At 38.3% G+C, this 18,168-nt stretch overlaps 1 protein-coding gene across 1 annotated transcript in view; it reads right to left on the bottom strand.

The window, feature by feature from the left end:
• Positions 1 to 18,168, bottom strand: part of LOC150088255 (intermembrane lipid transfer protein VPS13A-like) — a 3,009,916-nt gene that overhangs the window by 2,762,666 nt on the left and 229,082 nt on the right. The window contains exon 8 of the mRNA XM_090370087.1: positions 17,079 to 17,171. Within this exon, the coding sequence (XP_090226213.1) occupies positions 17,079 to 17,171 (93 nt within the window). The remainder of the gene's footprint in view (positions 1 to 17,078; positions 17,172 to 18,168) is intronic.

Raw genomic sequence — 18,168 nt, 5'->3', positions numbered from 1 at the left:
GCCTCCCGAACATGCTGATGTAGAAAACAATCATCCAATAAATCCACAAAAGCCCTGCTAGTGTGTGAGTAACCAGCCCCCAAATTCCAGTCAATATCTGGGAAATTAAAATCTCCCATTATAAGACTCTCTGATTTACTGGCCCACTCTATTTCCCTGTACAGTTCCTTATTATACTCATCAGAGTCATTAGGCCTATAGCACACTCCTACTCTCAATTTTGATCTCCCAATGCTTATGTCACACCAAACTGACTCAACACTGCACTGTCCAGCGATGTCGACTGGCTTCACTTCCTTGGTTTTTATGTGTTTCTTAACTAATAGCATAACCCCTTCCCCCTTCCTATCCTGTCTATCCTTTCTGTAGACGTTGTACTCCCCAAATTCCAGTTCTGCAACCCTTATATCTGTGTGACACCACGTCTCTGATATCCCAACAATATCTGCCTTTGATGTTTTGAGCAATACCTCAAATTCATCAAATTTATTTACTAAACTCCTAGCATTGGTGTACACGCAAGTATACCTGCACCTGTTTCTATTCTTAGCTACCCTAACACAACCCATGTGTTTACTTGTACCGCAATGGCTCCCAGCAGTCTCTGAAATACCATGCATCTTGTTTTTCAGGCTTCTGCTCATTCTAATAGAAGCAGTGCAAGAATCTCTTTCACCTTTGCCAGTGGCTACTGTCAATCTATTGGTCTTTGTCTCCCCCCAAGCTAGCAGTTTTCCGACCCACCTAACACTGCCTCGATAGCATCAGCAAATATTCTTGCACCCTTTCTATTTAAGTGTATCCCATCCCTGTAGAAGCAATCTCTCCTGTTAACAAGTACAGTCCAGGCTGAAAAAAATTCTACCCCTTGAGCCTTGCACAATCTTTCCAGGGCCGAATTGATCGACAAGGCTCTCATCATATAAATCATTAAGTACCCTGCTACAATTTGATAACCTTCTGGCATTTTCAAACTTTAATAACTCCTCATGTGTGTTGAGGTTGCAAAATACTCATTCAGTTTGTTCGTCACTGAGTAATGAAGAAAAGATAATGTGTGTTGATAAAAAATGGGTGCAATTTTTCTCAAAATTTCTGGAGGCAAATAATTTGTCTCAAATTGTAAGCTCCATATTAAGCATTCCACATTCAAATGCTTCATCAGAAAGAGTTTTCAGCTTAATGAAAACAGCTTGGCGGAAAGAGAGAAACAATCTTTTATTACAAAATCTAGAAGCCAAACTTATGGTGAAAGAAAACTATAACATGTCCTGTTCAGAATTTAAAAACTTTTTAAAATCTTTGGAAGGTGAAGAAATTTTAAAACTAGCAAAATCTAAAGAAAAATATATAAAGTAAAAGTAGTCTTCCTCACTATTTTTAAAATAACTGTTATAAATAATATTACAGTTTATATAAGACAAATACATGTTAACAACAATCATATAACAAATAAATACTATGATTGACTGAATGATAAAAAAAAATGTATTTTATTTATAATTTTATATTTTTCTTTTACTTTTTGAAGGAAAAATGCTCTACTACACATTTCATTTCAAGTTGTCCTGCTTACCAATTTTCAAAATATGGCCACCCTGATTAAACTCAATTATTATTTTATTTGAAAAAATGATATGTACATATGGAATTTAATGTCAATTCTCACACTGTACTATCACAAATATGAATACAGTATTAATGTAAATTATATTTAAGAACTTTTATTTAATTTTGAGTATTACCCAGCAAAACTATTTACTGACCATTGCAAATTACTGCGGATTTAAGTATAATTTTTAATATTGGCCACTGGTTTTTCTTTTCTTGTGTCCTGCTCATTAACCCAAGCACGGTACTAAGTACTATAGGTTATAATACCTCTCGTGTTTGAGGTTCTCATAAAAAAAAAAAAAAAAAAAAATTATCACAATCATCAAAAAAACAGACACTTTTCAACTGCCTTCTTTGATACATATATTTACAGCTAAGTATGACTTCCTGAACCATATACTGTACAGGGGTTAGGGTACTGGAGGTAAGAAGCACTTGATATTTCCTTTGTCGCATAATAAGCTGCAGATAAAGGAACCAGTGGGTCGCAGTGATCACAGTGCACTGATGTACAATTTACTCAAAATAAAAAAAAAAAAAAAAAGAGGTAAAGTGCAGCTATTATAAACCCACTGCAGGATGGAAGCCTCCTCAACAATTCATGTTGAGGGAAGTGGACCATAATCTGCCACGCTGGTCCAGTGCGGGTTGGCAGATCGACCGTATTCAGCAGTCAGGGGCTTGAACCCCGATCTACTCAAAGAGCATATGCTACTGCACTCCTGCTCCTGACCACTCGGCTACGGAGGCCTATTTACTCAAAGATGTAACAACAATTAGGGATAAAGGGAATGGTTTTTGCTCTCAAAAGGGTGACTACAGTAGTTTCAGACAGTTTTTAAATTCGATACAGTGGGACCAACTGTTGATATTACCAACAACAAATTCTAAATGGGAAGCATTCAAGGAATTAATCTTGGAGCTACTAGGCTTTTCATACCAACTATGAAATACTGTTCAACGTTTAGGCCTAAGTCAGCTGAACTAATGAAACTCATTGCAGAGAAAAAAATATGTATGGGATGCATATAAATTATCAGGAGACACAGATGCCTATGGTAGATATAGAATAGTGTGTAATCAAGTCACAAAGGAGGTTAGGCAAGCAAAGACAGATTACAAGAAATCTTTGGCAAAGGATGCAAAGAAAAACAGTAAAGACTTCTTTACTTATGTAAGCTCTAGAAGGAAGGGGATGAATCAGATTGCCCACTTGATATCGATGGTTCGATTGTTGATGATTCTGCTCAGGTAGCTGACAAACTGAATTAGTATTTTGAATCTACATTCACACATGAGGAATTCTGTAGGGAAGTGGAGGACAGAAATTTATTAAACTCCATCAGTGAGGTAAATGATTTGGAAATAACTGACAGCAAAGTGGAGGAGAAATTATTGAAGCTAATCATAAGAAAGGCACCTGGAGTGAATGGATATATGAAGTTATATTAAAGGAGGTGGAAAAGGAAGTAAGCAAACCGTTTGCCATAATTATGAGCGCCAAGGATGCGCAAATGTATAATTATACATTTGCACATCCTTGGAGATGTGCAAATGTATCCTCAATTCACAAAGGGGATCAAAGGGTGACAAGAGTAATTACAGACCTGTTAGTTTAACTTCTGTCCCAGGGAAAATAATGCAGTCACTGGTTAAAGAAGCATTGCAGGATTATCTAGTATTAGTATTAGTAGAAGCATATAATGCAAGAAAGCAAGCTTATGCAGCATCAGCCAAAAAAAAAAAAAAAATCACTTCCATTTCACCCCTCCGTTCATTCGAAATATCTGTCCAGCTGAGCCTTAAATTTATTTAGCCTATCAACTTCCACAACAAGGGACGGAAGTCTGTTCCACCAACCAACCACCTGCTGGCTAAAGGCAAATTTCTGCACATCTATCCTACATCTGTCTTTCCTCAATTTGAATTTATGCCCTCTCAGGTGATTTTTCTGAGCTAGAGGAAGAATCCCATCAGCATTGAGCATGCTTAAACCATTCAAGGCTTTATACACCTCTATCAGATCACCTCGCTGGTGCCTAGTCTCCAGACACTGTAATTTGCGAAACTTAAGCCTTTCTTCATAACAGCAACCCTTTGTTCCATTCACTAATCTTGTTGCCCTTCTCTGTACTCGTTCCAGCAGCTCTACATCCTTCTTGAAATGAGGCCTCCAGACCTGTATACAGTACTCAAGGTGTGGCCTGACCATTGCCTTATACAAGCGAATAATCATCTCCTTATCACTGCTAGAAAAATTCCAGTATATCATTGACAATGATCTAATGATCTGACACCATGATCTACTCTTGCAGCCCGTCTGCTCTGCTCAGAGAACTTCATATCTGCCTACACAATTATCCCCAGGTCCTTTCATTCTCTACCACTGTCAGTGTAGTACCACCACAGAGTTTATATGTTGCTCTGGGGTTGCTGTTTCCCATATGTAGTACTTTACATTTGTCAATGTTAAACTTCATTTGCCACCTCTCAGTCCATCTGCTCAACCTTTCCAGATCCTGTTGCAGCAGCATAGCATCAGTAGTGTCCTTAACAACCCTGCCAACCTTTGTATTATCTGCAAACTTGGACATTAAGCTTGATATACCATCATTAATATCATTTATAAATACAGAAAACAAAAATGGACCCAACACTGAACCCTGAGGGAGTCCACTAATAACATTAGTCCATGATGAGCAGTGTCCATTGAATGCCACTCTCTGTCTTCTCCCCCCTCAACCCTCCCTTTATACATAGCAGCAATTTGCCTCCAATGCCACACTGCTCCAATTTGTGCAGCAGTCTTCCATGTGCAACAGTATCAAAAGCCTTTCTAACATCCAAATATATAATATCAAAGTTATTCCCTACATCCAGTTCGTTTGTGACTGCATCATAGTATCCAATCAAATTGGACAGGCAAGACTTCCCCTTAACAAAACCATGCTGTGTGCGAGCTACAATGGGAAGTCTTGTCTAGATGATCCTGCAGTGCTTCTTTAACCAGTGCCTCCATTAATTTTCCTGGAACAGAAGTTAAACTCAAAGGTCTATAATTACTTGTGTCAGCCTTTGATTCTCCTTTGTGAATTGGGGTCACATCTCCAGTCTATGGGTACCTCCCCTGAGTCCAAGGAAACTCTCATAATTATGGCTAAGAGTTTGCTTACTTCTTTTGATGCCTCCTTTAATATAACTGGATAGATCCCATCCACCCCAGGTGCCTTTCTTGTATTTTTCTTCAAAAATTTCTCCTCCACTTTACTCTCAGTTATTACAAGATTATCTAGCTTACTATATCCTGAAAGAGGCCTCTGAGGTCGGGAAAACTCATATCTAGAAAATAAACTCATACACCGACCATTGGACAAAATTTACCGTAACTAAAATTTTTACAAATAGTATAAAACCAAATTATTTACAATAAACTAATAATTGTATATTGCAGAATACTAAAAACTGTAATAGAAGATCGTTTACCATAAAATAAGCTAAAATATAAAATTAAAACGCTAAAAACCTGGAGCTTTCGAGAGCTCTCTTCTTCAGCAGTAATATGACTTTCTGCAACATCTCCTTAAATAGCAGGTTCACGGTACCTCCACACGTGGTCTTTCTCCACGTGGTTCAATCGGCACACGATCAGAACCGGAAGCGGAAATGTCTCAGGTACGTGGCAAGTAAAATCGTTCATCCGAACTTAATACAATTGTTTCAAAAATAGGATGAATACGCATGCCTCTATCTCTATTCATGGTATTCTTACTGGATGAACCAATCCGTAAACCCTCAAGCCATTTACGCTCCCAGTATCCGTGTGCACGATCCAAAATAATAGCGTCCTCCGGGGAGATTTGATGCTGCTTCTCCCAAAAATGTTCGGCCACGGCAGACTTACTGTAATCAGCGGTTCTTATGGCATTTAAATGTTCCCCCAGACGATCCCTAAGCCGTCATTTTGTTTCCCCCACATAACACTCCCCACAATCCGAGCATTCTATTCTATAAATAACTCCGCTACTGAGATCTTTTGGTATACGGTCTTTGACCTGAGACACAGCTGTGCACAGCCTACATGCACAGCGTGGAAGATATTTGTACCGGGGTAGAATTATGTCTAGCTAGCACTACCATATTATTTCAAGGAACTATGTATAAGGAGGTTCGCGGGGTACAGCCATGGGTTCACCCATTAGTGCCACCGTGGCCAACTTGGCCATGGAGGAGTTGGAAAGTAGGATTTTTAGTGGGTGTTCGTTTCCTATCAGGAATTGGAGAAGATACGTTGATGATACCTTTGCCCTGGTCCAGAAGGGGAGGGAGGATGATGCCGTTTGTTGGCTTAATAGCTTCTCCCAATTTATACAATTTACCTCAGATGTGGAAATGGGCGGTACTCTGTCGTTTTTGGATGTATTGGTCTCTAGAGTGGGTTCTAGGCTTAAGATGTCAGTTAGCATTAGCATTAGCATTAGTAGAGGCATACGATGCAAGAAAGCAAGCTTATTCAGCATCAGCCAAAAAAAAAAAAAAAAAAAAAAACCCACTCCCATTTCACCCCTCCGTTCGTTCGAAATACCTGTCCAGTTGAGCTTTAAATTTGTTTAGGCTATCAACTTCAACAACAAGTGATGGAAGTCGGTTCCACCAACCAACCACCCGCTGGCCAAAGGCAAATTTCCGCACATCTATCCGACATCCGTCCTTCCTCAATTTGAATTTATGCCCTCTGAGGTGAAAAGTTTTTAAAAAACCCATGTGTAGAGGTCAATACACCCACTATAATTCAGCACAAGCTGGACAATACAAGAATAGTGTAGCAAAAGCTTTATTTGACAGAGTAAGATCACATTGTACCACTTCTGAGGATAAAGAGAAAGAAATTAATCGTGTCACGGCAGAACTTAGAAAGTGCAGATACCCCCGGAGGATCCTGGATAGATCCTGGTAGGGAGTCATTCGTCCCGGTAGCCACCGCATACATCCCCTACTATCCGGGCCTTACTGAGCATCTGGCAAGAATTTTACGGGGTTATAAGACACGCTGTGTACAGCTTCCTGGGCAGAGGCTGTGCACAGCTGTGTCTCAGGTCAAAGACCGTATACCAAAAGATCTCAGTAGCGGAGTTATTTATAGAATAGAATGCCCGGATTGTGGGGAGTGTTATGTGGGGAAACAAAACGATGGCTTAGGGATCGTCTGGGGGAACATTTAAATGCCATAAGAACCGTTGATTACAGTAAGTCTGCCGTGGCCGAACATTTTTGGGAGAAGCAGCATCAAATCTCCCCAGAGGACGCTATTATTTTGGATCGTGCACACGGATACTGGGAGCGTAAATGGCTCGAGGGTTTACGGATTGGTTCATCCAGTAAGAATACCATGAATAGAGATAGAGGCATGCGTATTCATCCTATTTTTGAAACAATTGTATTAAGTTCGGATGAACGATTTTACTTGCCACGTACCTGAGACATTTCCGCTTCCGGTTCTGATCGTGTGCCGATTGAACCACGTGGAGAAAGACCACGTGTGGAGGTACCGTGAACCTGCTATTTAAGGAGATGTTGCAGAAAGTCATATTACTGTTGAAGAAGAGAGCTGACGCTCTCGAAAGCTCCAGGTTTTTAGCGCTTTTAATTTTATATTTTAGCTTATTTTATGGTAAACGATCTTCTATTACAGTTTTTAGTATTCCGCAATATACAATTATTAGTTTATTGTAAATAATTTGTTTTTATACTACTTGTAAAAATTTTAGTTACAGTAAATTTTGTCCAATGGTCGGTGTATGAGTTTATTTTCTAGATATCTAGCTTACTTACAGAGTTCAATACACCACTGGCATTCCCCTTGCTGAATAACTCCTCATGTGTGAATGTCGATGCAAAATATTCATTTAGTTTTCATTCATTCACTTTCATTCATCAAGTGGACCAATCTGAATCATCCCCTTCCTTCTAGAGTTTTCATAAGTAAAGAACTCTGCTGTTTTTCTTTGCATCCTTTGCCAAAGATTTCTCATAATCTGCCTTCGCCTGCCTAACATCCTTTGTAACTTGGTTACAGATCAGCTTATATCTATCATAGGCTTCTGTGTCACATGTTAATTTATATGTATCCCATGCATTTTTCTTCTCTGCCATATGTCTCATTTGTTCATCTGACATCCATTTAGGCCTAAACCTTGAACATTTCTTAGTTGGTATGTAAAGCCTAGTAGCTTCCAAGATAAGTTCTTGGAATGCTTCCCATTTTGAATTTGCTGTTGGTAACATCATCAGTTGGTCTCACTGTATAGAATTTAAATACTGTCTCAGACCATTGTAGTCGCCTTTAAGAAAGCAAAAACCCTTCCCTTTACCCCTAATGGTAGTTACTTCTTTGAGTAAATCCCACTTGAGCATACTGTGACCACTGCCACCTAGTGGTTCCTTTATCTGCAGATTCTTAATGCATGAAGAATCACTACTGATAATCAGTTCAAGAGTATTACTCTCTCTCTAGTTGCCTCCCGAACATGCTGATGTAGAAAACAATCATCCAATAAATCCACAAAAGCCTTGTAGTGTGTGAGTGACCAGTCCCCAAATTCCAGTCAATATCTGGGAAATTAAAATCCCCCATTATAAGACTCTCTGATTTACTGGCCCACTCTATTTCCCTGTACAGTTTCTTATTATACTCATCAGAGTCATTAGGCCTATAGTACTCTCCTACTCCCAATTTTGATCTCCCAATGCTTATGTCACACCAAACTAACTCGAAACTGCACTGTCCAGCGATGTCGACTGGCTTCACTTCCTTGGATTTTATGTGTTTCATAACCTCTCCTCCCTTCCTATCGTGTCTATAATTTCTGTACACATTGTACTCCCCAAATTCTAGTTCTGCATTCCTTATATCTGTGTGACACCACGTCTCTGATATCCCAACAATATCTGCCTTTGATGTTTTGAGCAATACCTCAAATTTATTTACAAACTCCTAGCATTGGTGTACATGCAAGTATACATGCACCTGTTCCTATTCTTAGCTACCCTAATACAACCCATGTGTTTACTTGTACCGCAATGACTCCCAGCAGTCTCTGAAATATCCTGCATCTTGTTTTCCAAGCTGGTGCTCATTCCAATAGAAGCAGTGCAAGAATCACTTTCACCTCTGCCAGTGGCTACTGTTAATCTATTATTCCTTGTATCCCCACAAGCTAGCAGTTTTCCAACCCACCTAAAACTGCCTCGATAGCATCAGCAAATATTCTTGCACCCTTTCTTTTTAAGTGTATCCTATTCCTGTAGAAGCAGTCTCTCCTGTTAACAAGTACAGACCAGGCTGAAAAAAATTCTTCCCCTTGAGCCTTGCACAATCTTTCCAGGGCCTTAATCTCTTAATCTCTCATCATATACTCCCTCCTATCGTGTCTCAGAAGAATTGCAGACACTTTCAAATTCAACCCTAATTCATTGCTTTTTTTCAACAGTGGCCTGTACTTGTTAAGTAATTCTGCCAGTCTCCTACTCTCTAAGACACAGCATGGGTTTATTAAGGGGAAGTCTTGTCTGATCAATTTGATTGAATACTATGATGTGGTCAAAGGAATTGTATGCAAAAAATAATTTTGATATTGTACACTTGGATTTCAGGAAACTTTTGATACTGTTGCACTACTGTACAAATTGGAACAGTATGGCCTTAAGGATGGTTGAGTGGGAGAAGAAAAAAGTGGTAATCAATGGACACTGCTCTTCGTGGACTGTTATTAGTGTAGTCCACTGGGGTTCGGTGTTCGACCATTGTTGTTTCGTATATTTATCAATGATATTGATGAAGGTATATCAGGCTTAATGTCCAAGTTTGCAGATGATACAAAGGATGGCAGGGTTATTAATGACGGTATGCTACTGCAACAAGATCTAGAGAAGTAGGGCAGATGGGCTGAGAAGTGGCAACTGAAGTTAAACATTGACAAATGAAAAGTACTGCATATGTATAGCAGTAACCCCAGAGAAAAATATACCTACTGTGTGGTACTACACTCAGGGTTGTTGTTGTTGTGGGATTTATTGGCGCAAGGGCTACTATGGCCAAATTGCGCCTCTTACTTTCGAAAATTGATCAATACATTATAGATGGGTCTAGAAGAGGTTGTATACATTGATCATTTCAGATAAATAAACAATTCTGATAAATTGGCATCATCTCCTAGTATATGTTTTAGTTGCAGTGGTTTTTGTGAATTCAGTAGAGATCTGAAACATGCAATTCTAGCTGAATGGTAACGTGGACACTCAATGATAATATGCTTCACGGTAAGTGTGGTACTACGAAGCGAGCAAAAATGGAGGATTTTCACCTAGCAGTAAAAATAAGTGTGTTAGATGTGTATGGCCAATTCGTGCTCTAGCAAGCACAACCTCTTCTTGCCTGTTTAATCAGGAACTGTATCTCCAAAGCTGTGGATTCTGTTTTATTTGAAGGAGCTTGTTATCTGTTTGGTGATGCCACATTTCAGACCATATCTCAGTGCATATCTGCCATATGATTGGTTTGTAGTCGGAATATGGAACTGGGATGTAATTGAAACAAGTAGGGTGTTTTGCTGCTTCATCTGCACGCTCGTTTCCTTGAATACCAACATGGCTGGGTATCCAGCAAAACGTGATGGTTTGCTTATTTTCACTGAGGTGATATAACTGAGATCTAATTTGTGGGATAAGTGGATGGAAATTTTGTGATTTATTCCATAGGGCATTGACAGCACTTAAAGAATCAGTGTATATTATGATCTGGGTGTTTCGATGATTGTTAAGGACATTTAAAGCCATTTTGATTGCATACAGTTCAGCAGTAAAAACACTGCATTCAAGTGGTAACTGGACAGAAACGGTAGTTGTAGGACTGATTACTCCAGCTCCTACGGATATATCAGTTTTGGAGCAATCTGTATATATTTGGAGACTGCGAGCATTGGCCAATGCATGAGCCGCATGTGACTGTCTAATATTATTGTTCGATAGGGAGTGTTTTCCCCACTGAAGAAAATAGTTATCGCAAATAGGTGTATACATTGCCCATGGTGCTTGTACTGCATCTGCAGCTTGAGATATACTTCCAAGATAGATGCCCCAGTCTTCTATTAACTCTTGTAGCCGGATAACTGCAGGTTTATTTTCATTGGATTTGTTTCTGTATAAGTTTACCCACTGAGGTTCAAAGAGATATGTCCAGATGGGGTGAGAAGGGAGGCTACGTAATTTGGCTGCATAGCTAAGAAGCAATACTTTTCTCCTGGGATTTAGTGGAGGCTCATTGGCATCTATATACAAACTTTGTACTGGGGACATCTGAAAAGCTCTGGAAGCAATCCTCAGAGCACTATGTTGGACTGGATTGAGCCAAGCCAAAGCTGTCTTACGTGCAGAATCATAAACTGGAGCTCCATAGTCCAGACAAGATCTTATTAAGGTTCGATATAGATGCAGAAGCGTGAAGCGAATGGCTCACCATGCCATGGAAGAGATAACTTTGAGGATATTCATCTTTTTCATGCACTGCATCCGTAATTGCCTTATATGCGCCTGAAAAGTAAGTTTAGTGTCAAGTACTAGTCCCAGGAACCAGATATTGATGCTAAGTGGTACTTATTGGATTCCTAACCTTAGTTCAGGATCTGGATGCAGCTGACGCTTTTTGCAAAAGTGGATAGCAGTTGTTTTTGTTGCAGAGAGACGATAGCCATTATGAGATGCCCATGATTGTATTTTGTTTATTGAGAGCTGCAATTGATGCTCGATTGAGCACATATTTTGTGAGTGGCAGGATATTGTAAGGTCATCTACATATAGATAGGTGTCAACATTAATTGGAATGTTCTCTGTTGCATTGTTTAGCTTAACTGCAAAGAGCGTCGCACTAAGAACTGAACCTTGTGGGACCCCTTCTTCTTGGACAAATGTGCGGGATAGAGAATTACAGTAACGCACTTGAAAGGTTCTTTTTTGTAGAAAGCTCTGTATGATTAGTGGTAGCTGACCTCGGAGTCCTGCGGCATACAGATTTTGAAGAATGCCATAGTGCCAGGTGGTATCAATGGCTTTCTCTATATCCAGACAGACCATGACAAGATGTTCTTTACGGATAAAAGCATTCCGTATGTTGGATTCTGCCTTGATCATAAGATCTAGAGTTGAACGATTTTTTCTAAAACCGTACTGGTTCCTGTTTATTATCAAATGAGATTCTAGGGACCATACTAATCGAGCGTGAATCTTTTTTTATAATGTTTTACCAAGGCAACTACTAAGAGATATTGGCTGATAGTTTTGTGGATTTGATTGATCCTTTCCAGGTTTAGCAAAGGCTAGGACTATTGAGTGGCGCTAAGAAAGAGGGTAATAGCCTTCAGAGAATATCTGGTTGAAATATATCAGTAATGAGTTCAGAGCTTTCTTCTTTAGGTGTCTTTGATTATATGGAAGAGATGTCGTTGTTTTAAAGGTAAGCTTATGCTTTTCTGAGTTGGCTTTTATCTGTTTAAAGGCTGACTCATATGCGGATGTGGCAGAGATTTCAGAAAAGGATTCGGCTAGGACGTTTGCAATTTCTATTGCAGAGGAGTAATCTTTACTCTTCCAACTTATAATAGGTGTTGATTCCGGGTGGGATTTACCATTCAGCTTTTTAATTTTGTTCCAGATTTTTCTGCTCTCTGTATTTTTATTAATGGTGGAAGCAAACCGGATCCAAGAATCTTTTTTCGCTTTTATCTGCACATAACGTGCCTTAGCTTTACGTTTCTTAAAATTTACCAGGTTGTCAGTAGTTGGGTTCTTGCGAAATAGATTCCATGCTTTATTCTGTTCTTTTTTGGCATCACGGCATGCATCATTCCACCAGACATTGGCATGTCTATGAGGACCAATGTCTATGAAGACCATGTCTATGAGGTGGTCATTCCCTTGACCTTTCCGCATCTTCCGTATTTGGTAGTGACAGGCTGGAACCCCGGTCTAATCAAGAAGCGTGTGCTACGCACTGCTGCTCCTTCCCACCTGGCTACGGAGGCACCCGTTCCTAGTGGGAACAAGTCACCATCTTTTTTTAACATTATTCGTTTGGCTTGAACGACTTTTTGCTCTTGTAATTCTTCTACTATCTCATCTTCAGCAACATTCATCAGATCCCACTCTGCTATTACTCCTTTGGAGCTATTTAATGTGGCATGAGGGGTGATCTGTACAGGTATTCTGCCAAAAGTTGACAATTTCAGTAGAGCCTGGAAATGCTGATGTTTAGTTGTTTCAACTAGTAGATCTCCAGAACGTAATCGTTTCACCATTTTCAGTGAACCAGCCACACTGTCTAAACATTTCTGAATTAGAAATGGTGAAAGGGCACTCATAGGTTTGGATGAAAGAGAATGCAATATGAGGAATGTTGGATATTCATGTTCATTCTCATTTTTGCATAGATTGAGATGTGTCACGTTCGGTTTCATTAATGTCATGATATGAGCGTCTGGGCTCAAGTGCTGGGTAGTTGTCGCAATCCATGGTTGCTCCTTTTTGCCCCGGAGGATAACTTTTCCCCCAGGTTACCGGCCCCACCACGTGGAGGCAGGAGCGGTGCCACCAGTAACCAAGCGAGAAGAGATTAGTGGTTAATGTGTTATGGAGGTTAGTTCTATATACAGGAAGAAGAAAGGTACCCTTCCTTTCTTTTGAAAAGCTTACTTCTTTATTGAGAAGAGCAGAAAAGAAATAACTTAGTAAACAAAAGCTTGAAAATTCTCTGAAAACAGCTAATTCTAGAGAAGGCGCTTTGAGATTCGCTTTTAGACTCGCTTTGATCACTCGCTTGGCACTCGGGGGCCTACACTCAGGGTAGTGGAGAATTAAAAACACCTGGGGGTAGTTGTGCAGTTAGATATGAAGTTTTCTGAGCAGTGCAGACAGGCTGCCAGAGCAGGTCATGGGGTCTTGTCACAGTAATTTTGCTAGTAGGGAAAAGGAGTTGATTATTCCTTTGCATTAGGCAATGGTCAGGCCTCACCTTGAGTACTGCATACTGGTTTGGAGGTCTCATTTTAGGAAGGATGTAGAGTTGCTAGAATGAGTACAGAGAACGTCAACAAGATTGGTGAGGGAAACGAAGGGGTCCTCTTACCAAGAAAGGCTTAATTTCTGCAAATTGCAGTGTCTGGAGACTGGACACCTGTGAGGTGATCTGATTGTGTATGAGGCCTTGAATGGTTTCAGCAGGCTAAATGCCGATGGGATTCTTCTTGTTGCTCAGATTACGAAACTGAGGGGGCATAAATTCAAACTGAGGAAAGACAGTTGTACAATAGATGTGTGAAAATTTGCCTTTAGCCAGTGGGTAGTTGATTGCTGGAACAAACTTCCTTCTGTTGTTGTGGAAGTTGATAGCTTAAATAAATTCAAGGAAGAACTAGACAAAGTTTTGGAGCAACTGTATGGGTGAAATGAGAAGGTTTTTTTTTTTTTTTTTTTTTATCTGGCTGATGCTGTGTAAGTTTGCTTTCTTGCATAATATGCCTCTACTAAAACAGACCAGTCAAGAAAAGGAAAGAGAGCCAGGAAACAGATAGTGAGATCAATTGCTGAAATAGTCCCTGTAGGTAAATGGACATGGACGTAATTACCTGCAGTTAAGAGTTTTAAGTTCCTACCATTTAGATGTTTTTCAATCATCTGTCCTCTTTTGTCTATATGAAGAGAACTCCAAATGCTATGATGGCCATTAAGGTTCCCCATCAAACAGAATGGAGATGATAATTGGTTGACTAAATCCTTGAAGTTTTGCAATGTATAGATTTGGTTAGGTAAGATATAAAGTGAAACCATGGTAAAGGTAATTCCAATCACAATGTTATCATGACTGCTTCAAGGGGTGTTTGCAGCTAAATATGTCTGGATGAAATATTAGAGTCAACCAAGATGGTGACTCCTCCATGAGTGGCTTTGTGGTTTTAGGATCTTGCCTATATATATTGCAGCACTTGATTGAAATGCTTATGTGCAGAGTTAGGTTTGTTAAATGTAAACAAACACTTTCAGGATTGTAGATGGAAATCAGATCTTTGATATTGTTAAGGTTACTTCGAAGCCTAAGGACAATTACACTGAAGAGGTGTACACATTATTTGGACTTAGTTATTGATTCAGATGATTTATGATGGGCTGCCTTTTTTTGAAGTGATCTGATTTGATTTTTTCTTTTCTAGGAAAAGTTGGTTGACCACCACTGTCCATATCATCAGTTGTATAAAGTGCCAGGACTTGTACATTTTCATTGATTTCCATAGTATCAGTATTTTTCTGTTTTTCTATAAGTTTGGGATTTGCACTGCTTGTTAGTGTTGGATCTTCAACATCTGGCAAGATTATAATGGGTGTATTAATTACCTGGTCAACTTTTGGTTTTGTTCATAAGAGGAGAGTATGTACCGTCCACTAGTGGGATGTCAGTTTGTGTTGCAGTTACTTTTGTTTTCTGTACTACCATTGCTGCTGCTGTTACATATGTTCTCACTGCTGGGAGTAATGTATCTGCTTTTTGGCTTCTTGTTATGTGACCTTATGTTCAGTTTTATATTTCTGAACTTGCTTCTCTATTTTCCATATACTGCAGTCTCTGGAATAAGCAGGATGGTCTCCTTTGCAGTTTGGGCAGCGAGGAGACTGTGTATTATATTCTTTATCGTTATGTTCTTTTGAGCTACAAGTGGCACAAATAGTTATTCCTATGCATACTGCTTGGGAATGGCCATACTTTTGCACTTGAAGCACCTTATTGCATTGGGAATGTATGGCTTTAACCAGGCAATTCAGGTGTACTGCTTTCACTGATGTTGGTGGAGTAGGAGTGTTGAAATATATTGTTGAGTGTTGAAATAGTATTATAGTGCAAGTTGGTATCAGTTTTCCATCCTTTTTAATAAGAATTCTTTTGGCATGTATGACATTTTGTAATACTTGTATGATTTCTTCTTCAGAGCTGGGCAGTCCCATTCCACAATAACCCCTTTTGATGTATTTAAAGCAGCATGTGGAGTGACTCTGATGGGAATCCCACCAAAAGCTATGGTTTTAAGAGGAAACTATAAATGTTGGTAATTTGTCATTTGAAATGACAAATTATTACCAACATTTATAATTTCCTAATTTCCTCAAAATCAGTAGAAATCTGGCCATTATTATTATTTTAATAATGATAATGACCAGATTTTTTCCCCCATACATATTATACAGGCAACTCCATATATCATATATTATAAAAGAGGCACTGGATATTACTTATTCTTCCCTCCAGCTGGCAGAAAACCACTGGTTTTCTGCCAGCTGAAAGGATGGACAATGTGAATGATGTGTAGACACTAAATGTTTTTGGTTTGCATATAAAAGTCATTGCTTTTTGCTGGGCAGTTTTTTTTTTTTTTTTTTTATATGAATCATGAACTATTGCTATTTACTAACCCAATGTGAAGCACTACTAAAATTAACTTGTTTTAATCCTTGCATCACGCTTGCATTAAAAATTTTAGTATGTATTAATACAAAATATCAATTGCATACTATACATAAACATCATTAACTAAGAATTACTGCATACAGTAATCACTTGTGTTAAACAGTTATTATATAAGTGCACAGTTATTACATGCATTTCCCACGCTACAACTCAATCAAGAATTTATAAAACACATGGTCATTTTGATTATTACTTCATCCCTTTTGAAGTTTTTAATAAGCTGACCATGGAATCAAATACCATCTTTCAATTAAAATTTAACAGTATTTTGAAATATACTTACTAAAAACTATGAGAAGCCTTATTTTGTTCTATGAGAGAACACAAATGACTTTGGATTATTTAATATTTCAAGCTATCCAATATCGAATTATAAAGGTTATCTTATAATTATTAGAGTTTCTAATACATTGTAATACTCCCATTGTAATACTGAAAAAACATTTATAATAGTCCATTTCTTATTAATTAAATCTCTTGTTCCGGATTCTAATTCTACATATTTTAGCCAACAATGATTATGATTATGACCAGAAGTTATAAAATAAAATTTAAAAATAAGCTACTGCAGCAGAATGCAAACTCAAACAGTTTACATAATACTTGAAATATTATTACAGCTCCCTATGTAAGTCTGGGCCATAATGAAAGTAGCAGTCACTAATTTAAAGCATTCTGTATGATGTTCACCACATGCGTAATATTAACTATCTAAATCACATTCGTAGCAACTCAACCAGTCTTCTATAATTTAATTAACCTTACAATTACACACACACACACACACACACACACACACACACACACACACACACACACACACACACACACACACACACACACACACACACACACACACACACACAGATAGATATATATACACATATAAATAAAAAATACAAACTTTCCAAACATTTGAAGGCAGCTGAATTTTCAGAAGGTTGCCTGACTGGCAACATGAATTCCAATAAACTGACAATGATTCAACTTTTAACAACTGAAATTTAAAAAAATAAATTATTATTATATTAAATTGTATATGTGATAAATTAAATTGTGATAAATTTCTTACATTGAATTAAATTGTAATAAATTTCTATATTAATTTATAAATAAATAAAATATTATAAAATTCTATTAATAATTAATTAACGAATAATAAAATTTTTAAATTTTCAGTGTAAGCTATTGAAAATGATTTTCATGAAAATATGGAACGACCTCTTAATGGGAAAACATCTGTAAATGAGTGTAGAGAGCTACTAAGAAAATCAAAATTTGTCAGTACAGCTAAAAAAATAAATTATATGGAAAAATCAAATCACTTTGATTTTTTCCAATCACTTTGAGTCTGTGTGATTTGAACTCAAATCATACAAAATCAAGTCAAATCAAATAAGGCAATGGTCAGGCCACACCTTGAATACTGCGTACAAGTCTGGAGGCCTCGTTTTAGGAAGGATGTAGATTTGTTTGAGCGTGTACAGAGAAGAGCAACAAGATTGGTGATGGGAATGAAGGGATCCTCTTACCAAGAGAGGCTTAAGTTCTGCAAATTGCAGCGGCTGGAAACTAGGCACGTGCAATGTTATCTGATCGAGGTGTATAAGGCACTGAATGGGTTGAGCAAGCTCAATGCTGATGCAAGTGGAAGAATCAATGCTGATTCTTCCACTTGCTCAGATCACAAACCTAAGGGGGCATAAATTCAAATTGAGGAAAAACAGTTGTAGAATAGATGTGCAGAAATTTGACTTTAGCCAGCAGGTGGTTAATTGCTGGAACAAACTTCCATCTGTTGTTGTGGAAGTTGATAGCTTAAATAAATTCTAGAGGAACTGGACAAACTTTTAGGGGGAATGATTGTGTGAATTTTTTTTTTTTTTTTTTTTGGCTGATGCTACATAAGCTCATATGCTTGCTTTCTTGCATCACATGCCTCTATTACTATATCATTGTGCATGTTGTTTGGTGAAAAGAGAGAGAGAGAGAGA

This window comes from Mastigoproctus giganteus, chromosome 3, assembly GCF_048544385.1.
Source record: "Mastigoproctus giganteus isolate SK-2022 chromosome 3, ASM4854438v1, whole genome shotgun sequence".
Lineage (NCBI taxonomy): Eukaryota > Metazoa > Arthropoda > Arachnida > Uropygi > Thelyphonidae > Mastigoproctus > Mastigoproctus giganteus.
The sequence above is the reverse complement of the archived record's forward strand: the minus strand, read 5'-3'. Positions and strand labels throughout refer to the sequence as shown.